Source organism: Gadus morhua, chromosome 12 (genome assembly GCF_902167405.1).
Source record: "Gadus morhua chromosome 12, gadMor3.0, whole genome shotgun sequence".
Taxonomy (NCBI): Eukaryota; Metazoa; Chordata; class Actinopteri; order Gadiformes; family Gadidae; genus Gadus; species Gadus morhua.
In genome coordinates this window covers 460,001-470,000 of record NC_044059.1, presented here as the reverse complement: position 1 = coordinate 470,000, position 10,000 = coordinate 460,001, and the positions used below count along the sequence as shown (strand labels likewise).

At 52.7% G+C, this 10,000-nt stretch overlaps 1 protein-coding gene across 13 annotated transcripts in view; it reads left to right on the top strand.

The window, feature by feature from the left end:
- The window catches only part of patj (PATJ crumbs cell polarity complex component), a 58,080-nt gene that overhangs the window by 20,712 nt on the left and 27,368 nt on the right, over positions 1-10,000 (top strand). For all 13 annotated transcript variants that reach the window (XM_030372027.1, XM_030372024.1, XM_030372022.1 and 10 more), the window contains 9 exons: positions 398-478; positions 1,492-1,674; positions 2,014-2,080; positions 2,582-2,636; positions 3,600-3,680; positions 3,757-3,828; positions 4,421-4,595; positions 6,002-6,112; positions 8,400-8,529. In XM_030372027.1, coding sequence (XP_030227887.1) covers positions 398-478; positions 1,492-1,674; positions 2,014-2,080; positions 2,582-2,636; positions 3,600-3,680; positions 3,757-3,828; positions 4,421-4,595; positions 6,002-6,112; positions 8,400-8,529 — 955 coding nt within the window. The remainder of the gene's footprint in view (positions 1-397; positions 479-1,491; positions 1,675-2,013; positions 2,081-2,581; positions 2,637-3,599; positions 3,681-3,756; positions 3,829-4,420; positions 4,596-6,001; positions 6,113-8,399; positions 8,530-10,000) is intronic.

Genomic DNA, 10,000 nt, shown 5'->3' with positions numbered 1-10,000 from the left:
TGCGTTCTGGTTCTGACTGGTTATAACGTGTTCTGACCGGTGATAACAGGTTCTGATTGGTTATAACAGGTTCTGACTGGTTTCAACGGGCACTGACTGGATAGAACGGGTTCTGACTGGTTATAACGGGCCCTGACTGGATAGAACGGGTTCTAACTGGTTATAATATGTTCGGACTGGTTTTAACGGGTTCTGACTGGTTAGAACGAGTTATGAATGGTTAGAACGGGTTTTGTCTTTTACAACTAGTTTTGACTGGTGAGAGCAGGTTCCTACTAGGTTGAACGGGTCGTGTGTGTGTGTGTGTGTGTGTGTGTGTGTGTGTGTGTGTGTGTGTGTGTGTGTGTGTGTGTGTGTGTGTGTGTGTGTGTGTGTGTGTGTGTGTGTGTGTGTGTAGGCTGCAGAAGCAGAAGCCTTCCAGATGCCATCCGAGAAGCCGACAGACCTTCCCAATCTGGACAGACTGCCTGTTCCCAAGGTAACGCACACACGGCCTGTTACCACGGTAACATACACACCCTGCCTGTTCCCACGGTAACACACAGACACTGCCTGTTCCCAAGGTAACACACAGACATTGCCTGTTCCCACGGTAACACATGTGTGTGTCTGTGTGCGTCCTGTTGTATGTCCTGTGTGTGTGTCCTGTGTTTGTCCTGTGTGTGTGTAGTAGAGATGTAAGATCAAACGGCTCCTCAGTAAATCTACCAGAAGCGACTAATTGAGCCATTAAGACTTTCCCTGCAGCACATCTCTCTCTCTCTCTCTCTCTCTCTCTCTCTCTCTCTCTCTCTCTCTCTCTCTCTCTCTCTCTCTCTCTCTCTCTCTCTCTCTCTCTCTCTCTCTCTCTCTCTCTCTCTCTCTCTCTCTCTCTCTCTCTCTCTCTCTCTCTCTCTCTCTCTCTCTCTCTCTCTCTCTCTCTCTCTCTCTCTCTCTCTCTCTCTCTCTCTCTCTCTCTCTCTCCGAGCTGAGTCAGCGAGATGTGAGAGATATTAACTGCCCTCTCAGCTCAACCAGAGCCTCCCTAAGTGTGTCTGAGGGTTCTGTGAGGACAGACGCCCCCAGAACCCAGTGTTCTCCTAGAGAACCCAGTGTTCTCCTCCAGAACCCAGTGTTCTCCTAGAGAACCCAGTGTTCTCCTCCAGAACCCAGTGTTCTCCTAGGGAACCCAGTGTTCTCCTCCAGAACCCAGTGTTCTCCTCCAGAACCCAGTGTTCTCCTAGAGAACCCAGTGTTCTCCTCCAGAACCCAGTGTTCTCCTAGAGAACCCAGTGTTCTCCTCCAGAACCCAGTGTTCTCCTAGAGAACCCAGTGTTCTCCTCCAGAACCCAGTGTTCTCCTCCAGAACCCAGTGTTCTCACAGACCAACAACAAAGGAACCGCATCCCAACACCACCTAGAACCTTCTGCTGTCGAGCTATTAGCTAAACGATAGCAACACTGTGTGTTTGTGTGTGTGCGTGCGTGCGTGCGTGCGTGTGCGTGCGTTAGGGGTTCGGTGACGGCTCCATCCTCCCTGAGGACCTGAGGGAGGCCGCGCCCCAGGAGGAGCTGACCCCTCCTTGCCCCGCCCCCCCCCTCGTGACCTCTGACCACCGGGGAGAGGAGGGGCCGGAGATGACCGTGGACGAGGTGGCCCCGCCCCCTCACTACGCCAGCCTATCGGCTGCTCAGGTGGGTGGAGTCGGGTCAGACTGGGAGGACTGGGACTACTGGGACTGTGAACACTGGGACTGGGAGGACTGAAACTGTGGGGACTGGGATCCCAAGAATTACTAGTCTCTCTTGACCGACCTGCCTCTCTCTCTCTGTCTGTCTCTCTCTCTCCTCACTGACCTCTCTCTCTCTCTCTCCTCACTGACCTGTCTCTCTCTCTCTCTCTCTCTCTCTCTCTCTCTCTCTCTCTCTCTCTCTCTCTCTCTCTCTCTCTCTCTCTCTCTCTCTCTCTCTCTCTCTCTCTCTCTCTCTCTCTCTCTCTCTTCACTGACCTGTCTCTCTCTCTATCGTATTTAGAGTTGGGATGAGGAAGAGGAGCGACAGGACATGAAGAATCAGGAGGAAGAGGAGAGCCAGGCTCCAGGTGTGTGTGTGTGTGTGGGGGGGGGGGGGGTATGCACTGTATTGTATTATTATTGTATTGATGTTTTATTTGGTTAAAGCAGTGGTTCTCAAAGTGGTGACTGTAGCACACGATGCGCCATCAAGTGGTACGCAGAGGAATTAGAAAACAATACTATCAAAATACTAGTACGAATGGAAATCCATTTACCATGAGATCATGTTCTCACTTGCTGTGTGCGTGTGTGTATGTGTTTTCTTGGGTCTACTTGGGGAGACAAATATTTTCTGTGGTGGTACGCGGTATAAAGAGTTTGAGAACCACTGGGTAAAGTGTTATCCTACCATAGGATAGCTTTATTAATCCGGAAAATATATCTGTATCTAACTGTGTGTGTGTGTGTGTGTGTGTGTGTGTGTGTGTGTGTGTGTGTGTGTGTGTGTATGTGTGTATGTGTGTGTGTGTGTGTGTGTGTGTGTGTGTGTGTGTGTGTGTGTGTGTGTGTGTGTGTGTGTGTTCTAGGCTCTAGAGACAATGAGGCCGACTCAGAGCTCACCTTGACGGACACCGACACTGAGTCAGTACCGACACAAGCCCCTCCCCGTTATACAGGCCACTCCCCGTTATACAGGCTCCTCCCCTTTATACAGGCCACTCCCCTTTATACAGGCCCCTCCCCCTTATACAGGCCTTTACACATTAGGTTAGGTGGTTAGTTTAGGTGTTAGGGTAGAGGTGGTTAGTTTAGGTGTTAGTAGAGGTGGTTAGTTTAGGTGTTAGTAGAGGTGGTTAGTTTAGGTGTTAGTAGAGGTGGTTAGTTGAGGTGTTAGTAGAGGTAGTTAGTTTAGTCTTTAGTTAGAGGTGGTTAGTTTAGGTGTTAGTAGAGGTGGTTAGTTTAGGCACTAGGTAAGAGTATTATTTTAGAGGGTTCATTCTCAGAGTGGTTTCTATACTGGTCTCTGGCTCCCCCTGGAGGCCCATCAGGGCATAACTAGTGTATATGACTAGTGTATATAACTAGTGTTGATAGCTGGTGTCTATAACTAGAGTTGATAACTAATGTTGATAACTAGTGCCTAGAAATAATGATGTAACCAGTGTCTTTAACTAGTGTCTATAACTAGTGACAAACATTTAAAAAGAAGGTTTTAATTGTTGGTTTAAAATGCCAACATCTTAGATGTGTCCCTGAACTATGTGGAAAATATGATGATTTGGGGGTTTTGTCCTGTCAGTGGTTATTTATCTTTATTTACTTTTTGTTGTTGTTTTTTTGTCGTTGTTAACGGTCATGTGTATCTGTCTTTTCACTGAGAACAATTTCCCCAAGGGGACAATAAATTTCTAACTCTAACTAACTAGTGTTTGTAACTAGTGTCTATAACTAGTGTCTGTAACTAGTGTGTGTAACGTGTTGTGTGTATCATGTGTGTAACGTGTTGTGTTTAACGTGTGTAACGTGTTGTAGTTAACATGTTGTGTTTTGTATGTAACGGGTTGTAAGATCATGTTTGTAACATGTTTGTAACAACGTGTGTAGATCCAGGGGAGAGGTCGATGCAGGGACGAGGAAGAGGCGGGGCCGTAGAGGAACTGCTCTACCAATCAGAGGAGGCCAGGGGTAAGCAGGTCAACAGAGGCGAGCCCAGCAGCCAATAGGAAGCTGAGTTCAGAAGGCAACCTGTGTTTGTGTGCAGTTACCTACCGGAGAGGGAGGAGGGGGAGGGGGAGGAGACCCCGGCCTTCAGCCACTGGGACCCCCCCAGGAGGTGAGCTGCCTGTCTGCCTGCCTGTCTGCCTGCCTGTCTGTCTGCCTGCCTGCCTGTCTGCCTGTCTGTCTGTCTGCCTGTCTGTCTGCCTGTCTGCCTGCCTGTCTGTCTGTCTGCCTGTCTGTCTGCCTGTCTGCCTGCCTGTCTGCCTGTCTGTCTGCCTGTCTGTCTGCCTGTCTGCCTGCCTGTCTGTCTCTCTGTCTGCCTGTCTGCCTGTCTCTCTGTCTGCCTGCCTGTCTGTCTGTCTGCCTGTCTGTCTCTCTGTCTGCCTGTCTGCCTGTCTCTCTGTCTGCCTGCCTCTGTCTCTGTCTCTCTCTACTGGTATCTGGTGGTACGTTGTGGTCGTCGGTGTAGTTGTTGTGGAGGTGTTACTGACGGAGCTCCACCTTTCCCTGTTAGGGTGGATGTGTTACTGACAGAGCTCCAACTGTTAGGGTGGAGGTGTTACTGACAGAAATCCACCTTTTCCTGTTAGGGTGGAGGTGTTACTGACAGAGCTCCACCTTTTCCTGTTAGGGTGGAGGTGTTACTGACGGAGCTCCGCCTGTTAGGGTGGAGGTGTTACTGACAGAGCTCCACCTTTTCCTGTTAGGGTGGAGGTGTGGCTTGAGCCCGGCCAATCCCTTGGCATCAGTATCGTGGGCGGGCGTCATGTGATCAAGCGACTCCGTAATGGGGAGGAGCTTAAAGGCATCTTCATCAAGGAGGTCCTCCCCCACAGCCCGGCCGGCCACACCACCCTGAAGACTGGAGACAAGATCCTGGAGGTACCTTCACCTTACCTTACATTAACCTTAACTTAACTTTAACCTTAACCTTACCTTAACCTGACCTTAGCCTTAACCCAACTATAACCTGAGCTAGGTCTAGGTTACCTAACTATCAGTATTTATAGTAGTAGTATAGTATATCTATAGTGTGTGCTCTAGGAGTGAATATAGTGTAGGGGTGTACGGTATAACGGTATAGAAAGTACACCGGTTTGAATTTGCGTTATGGTATGGATTCTGACGTTACCGTGACAGTGTTGTGTGTCACGCGTTATAAAGTAAGTAACGCGTTAATACAGTAACATAACTACTTTTTCATATAAAAACGAAACTACGTTTCGTTTCCCTGATGTTAACGAAACGTAGTTCCTTTTTTCAATTCGGCGCCACGTTACTATCCCAGGGACAGATTTGACAGCGATACTGCCTTCTCAGGCAGTATGCTATTGCACAAGCGCGCAGGCGCAATAGTCCCTTCACGAGCTCTCATTCCACGCCGTACGAGACAGACGCCGGTAGCGTGAAGCTGTCTCTGCAATCAGACATTGCTTCCGCATTTATTTTCCAAAGCCTGTCCTTATACCAAAAAAACCCAGGGGTGGAACGAGATAACGAACGTCGTCACTGTTTACCTGTCTAAGGACATGGTTCCCTTCCAAAATGTTGATAGAAAGGGCTTTAAAGAGATGGCCAAACACTCGACCCCAGGTACGCGTGACCCGCATGCACACACTTCAGCCAAATTCAGATGGCCAAACTATACCAATCTGCTAGGTGTGTACATTGTTGACATTGTGTATGGTGTGTCTGCTAGGTGTGTACATTGTGTATGGTGTGTCTGCTAGGTGTGTACATTGTGTATTGTGTGTCTGCTAGGTGTGTACATTGTGTATGGTGTGTCTGCTAGGTGTGTACATTGTGTATTGTGTGTCTGCTAGGTGTGTACATTGTGTATTGTGTGTCTGCTAGGTGTGTACATTGTGTATTGTGTGTCTGCTAGGTGTGTACATTGTGTATTGTGTGTCTGCTAGGTGTGTACATTGTGTATTGTGTGTCTGCTAGGTGTGTACATTGTGTATTGTGTGTCTGCTAGGTGTGTACATTGTGTATTGTGTGTCTGCTAGGTGTGTACATTGTGTATTGTGTGTCTGCTAGGTGTGTACATTGTGTATTGTGTGTCTGCTAGGTGTGTACATTGTGTATTGTGTGTCTGCTAGGTGTGTACATTGTGTATTGTGTGTCTGCTAGGTGTGTACATTGTGTATGGTGTGTCTGCTAGGTGTGTACATTGTGTATTGTGTGTCTGCTAGGTGTGTACATTGTGTATTGTGTGTCTGCTAGGTGTGTACATTGTGTATGGTGTGTCTGCTAGGTGTGTACATTGTGTATTGTGTGTCTGCTAGGTGTGTGGGGTGGACCTGCAGGCCTCCAGCCACCAGGAGGCGGTGGCGGCCATCAAGGCAGCGGAGAACCCGGTAGTGTTCACCGTGCAGAGCCTGAGCAACACACCAAGGGTACGCACACGCACACACACACACAGGGTACACACACACACACACACACACACACACACACACACACACACACAGAGGGTACACACACACACACACACACACACACAGAGGGTACACACACACACACACACACACACACAGAGGGTACACACACACACACACACACACACACACACACACACACACACACACACACACACACACACAGAGGGTACACACACACACACACACACACACAGAGGGTACACACACACACACACACACACACACACACACACACACACACACACAGGGTACGCACGCGCACACACACACACAGAGGGTACACGCACACACGCACACACATATACCGAGTACACACACACACACCTCCTGTCTGACCTCTGACCTCTGTCTCCATGGATCCTCTCAGCCAGTGTCGCTCTCAGCCTCCTGTCACATGACTCACCGAGGCCGCAGGACCCTGCCCCCGGTGAGTGGTACATCTGGACCCCCAGACCCCCAGACCCCTAGACCCCTAGACTAGACCCCTACTCCCCCAGACCCCTAGACCCCTACACCCCCAGACCCCCAGACCCCTAGACTAGACCCCTACACCCCCAGACCCCTAGACTAGACCCCTACTCCCCCAGACCCCCAGACCCCTAGACTAGACCCCTACTCCCCCAGACCCCTAGACTAGACCCCTACACCCCCAGACCCCTAGACCCCTAGACTAGACCCCTACACCCCCAGACCCCTAGACCCCTAGACTAGACCCCTACACCCCCAGACCCCCAGACCCCTAGACTAGACCCCTACTCCCCCAGACCCCCAGACCCCTAGACTAGACCCCTACACCCCCAGACCCCTAGACCCCTAGACTAGACCCCTACTCCCCCAGACCCCTAGACCCCTACACCCCCAGACCCCTAGACTAGACCCCTACTCTCCCAGACCCCCAGACCCCTACACCCCCAGACCCCCAGACCCCTAGACTAGACCCCTACTCCCTCCAGACCCAGACCCCTACTCCCCAGACCCCTAGACCCCTACACCCCCAGACCCCTAGACCCCTACACCCCCAGACCCCCAGACCCCTAGACTAGACCCCTACTCCCCCAGACCCCTAGACCCCTACTCCCCCAGACCCCCAGACCCCTAGACTAGACCCCTACTCCCTCCAGACCCAGACCCCCAGACCCCTACTCCCCCAGACCCCTAGACCCCTACACCCCCAGACCCCTAGACCCCTAGAGTAGACCCCTAGACTAGACCCCTACTCCCCCAGACCCCTAGACTAGACCCCTACACCCCCAGACCCCTAGACCCCTAGACTAGACCCCTACTCCCCCAGACCCCCAGACCCCTACACCCCCAGACCCCCAGACCCCTAGACTAGACCCCTACTCCCTCCAGACCCAGACCCCCAGACCCCTACTCCCCCAGACCCCCAGACCCCTACACCCCCAGACCCCTACACCCCTAGAGTAGACCCCTAGACTAGACCCCTACTCCCCCAGACCCCTAGACTAGACCCCTACTCCCCTAGACCCCTAGACTAGACCCCTAGACTAGACCCCTACTCCCCAAGACCCCCAGACCCCTAGACTAGACCCCTACTCCCCAAGACCCCCAGACCCCTAGACTAGACCCCTACTCCCCAAGACCCCCAGACCCCTAGACTAGACCCCTACTCCCCCAGACCCCTAGACCCCTACACCCCCAGACCCCTAGACCCCTAGAGTAGACCCCTAGACTAGACCCCTACTCCCCCAGACCCCTAGACTAGACCCCTACTCCCCTAGACCCCTAGACTAGACCCCTACTCCCCAAGACCCCCAGACCCCTAGACTAGACCCCTACTCCCCAAGACCCCCAGACCCCTAGACTAGACCCGTAGACTAGACCCCTAGACCCCTAGGCCCTGGACCCCCCCAGTCCCCTCCAGGGTCCTGGGGGGGTCTATACACGCTGACTAGAGACGGGCTGCACTGTTCAGCGTCTGACCTCTGACCTCCACGGTCATCATTCAGGGGGGGTCGGGGGGGCTGAGGTAGACCGGCCCCCAGGGTCCTGGGGTAGACCGCCCTAGGGGGTCCTGGGGTAGACCGCCCTCGGGGGTCCTGGGGTGGACCACCCTAGTGGGTCCTGGGGTAGACCGCCCTAGGGGGTCCTGGGGTGGACCACCCTCGGGGGTCCTGGGGTGGACCACCCTAGGGGGTCCTGGGGTGGACCACCCTAGGGGGTCCCGTTGGTCGGGGGGGCTGAGTGGTTTCAGGACAGTTTGGTTTTCTGTCCCCTGCAGAAAGCAGCAGTAGCCCCGCCCACTTCCAGATTGCCCCCTCCCTACCGCCCTCCCAGCCAATCAGAAGGCCGGACGGACCCACCCAGCCAATCAGAATGCCGGCCGGACCCAGGGCCGCTGCAGACCGAAGGTGGGTTCCCCCCCCCAGGGCGGAGATTAGACCAGTCGAGGAGGGTCACATGACCTCGTTGTAGAGGAGGTTCACATGACCTCGTGGTAGAGGAGGGTCACATGACCTCGTGGTGGAGGAGGGTCACATGACCTCGTGGTGGAGGAGGGTCATGACCTCGTGGTGGAGGAGGGTCATGACCTCGTGGTGGAGGAGGGTCACATGACCTCGTGGTGGAGGAGGGTCATGACCTTGTGGTGGAGGAGGGTCATGACCTCGTGGTGGAGGAGGGTCATGACCTCGTGGTAGAGGAGGGTCACATGACCTCGTGGTGGAGGAGGGTCATGACCTCGTGGTGGAGGAGGGTCATGACCTCGTGGTGGAGAAGGGTCATGACCTCGTGGTGGAGGAGGGTCATGACCTTGTGGTGGAGGAGGGTTATGACCTCGTGGTGGAGGAGGGTCATGACCTCGTGGTGGAGGAGGGTCATGACCTTGTGGTGGAGGAGGGTCATGACCTCGTGGTGGAGGAGGGTCATGACCTTGTGATGGAGGAGGGTCATGACCTCGTGGTGGAGGAGGGTCATGACCTTGTGGTGGAGGAGGGTCATGACCTCCTATGGCCTGAAAGTTTTTGTACATTGATTGTCATTGTTTATACATGTGTGTATGCATGTGTAAATATATATATATATATATATATACATATATACCACCACTATTTCAGCCCAACATACATGTGTATATAATATATGTATATAAATATATATATATATCTGTATGTGTGTGTGTGTGTGTGTGTGTGTGTGTAACTGTGTGTTATTGTGTGCGTGTTAATGTGTGTGTATCTCTTTGTCCTAATGTGTGTGTGTTATTGTGTGTGTCTTTGTGTGTTTCCAGGGCCGGTGGCCTGAGGGCTTGTTGGGATGAGGCTAGCGCCCCCTGTAGGGCTGACACACACACCACACACACTACACACCACACACACTACACACTACGCACACTACACACCACACACACTACACATTACACACACACCAGGACGCGGTTGTGTACTCTGCTGGGTGGTGGTGGTGGTGGTTAGTGGTGGCGGTGGTTAGTGATGGTGGTGGTTAGTGGTGGTGGTGGTTAGTGGTGGCGGTGGTTAGTGGTAGTGGTGGTGGTGGTGGTGGTAGCGGGTTGGATTGTGTGTTAGAGGTTGTCTGGTCGATCCCCTGGGCTCAGTAGATGGTCCTGATTGATGGTGAGGAGGCAGACCTGGGACCCCAAGTGGGCTGTGATGGTTCAGTTAGAGGTGATCAGTGTTTCAGAGTGAGGGTCAAGGGCTCCCTCTCAGCTTAAGAAGCCCTTCTCCAGGCCTCTGCCATCTCACTCCTCTACCGTCTCACTCCTCTACGTCTCACTCCTCTGATGTCTCACTCCTCTGATGTCTCACTCCTCTGATGTCTCACTCCTCTACCTTCTCACTCCTCTACCTTCTCACTCCTCTACCG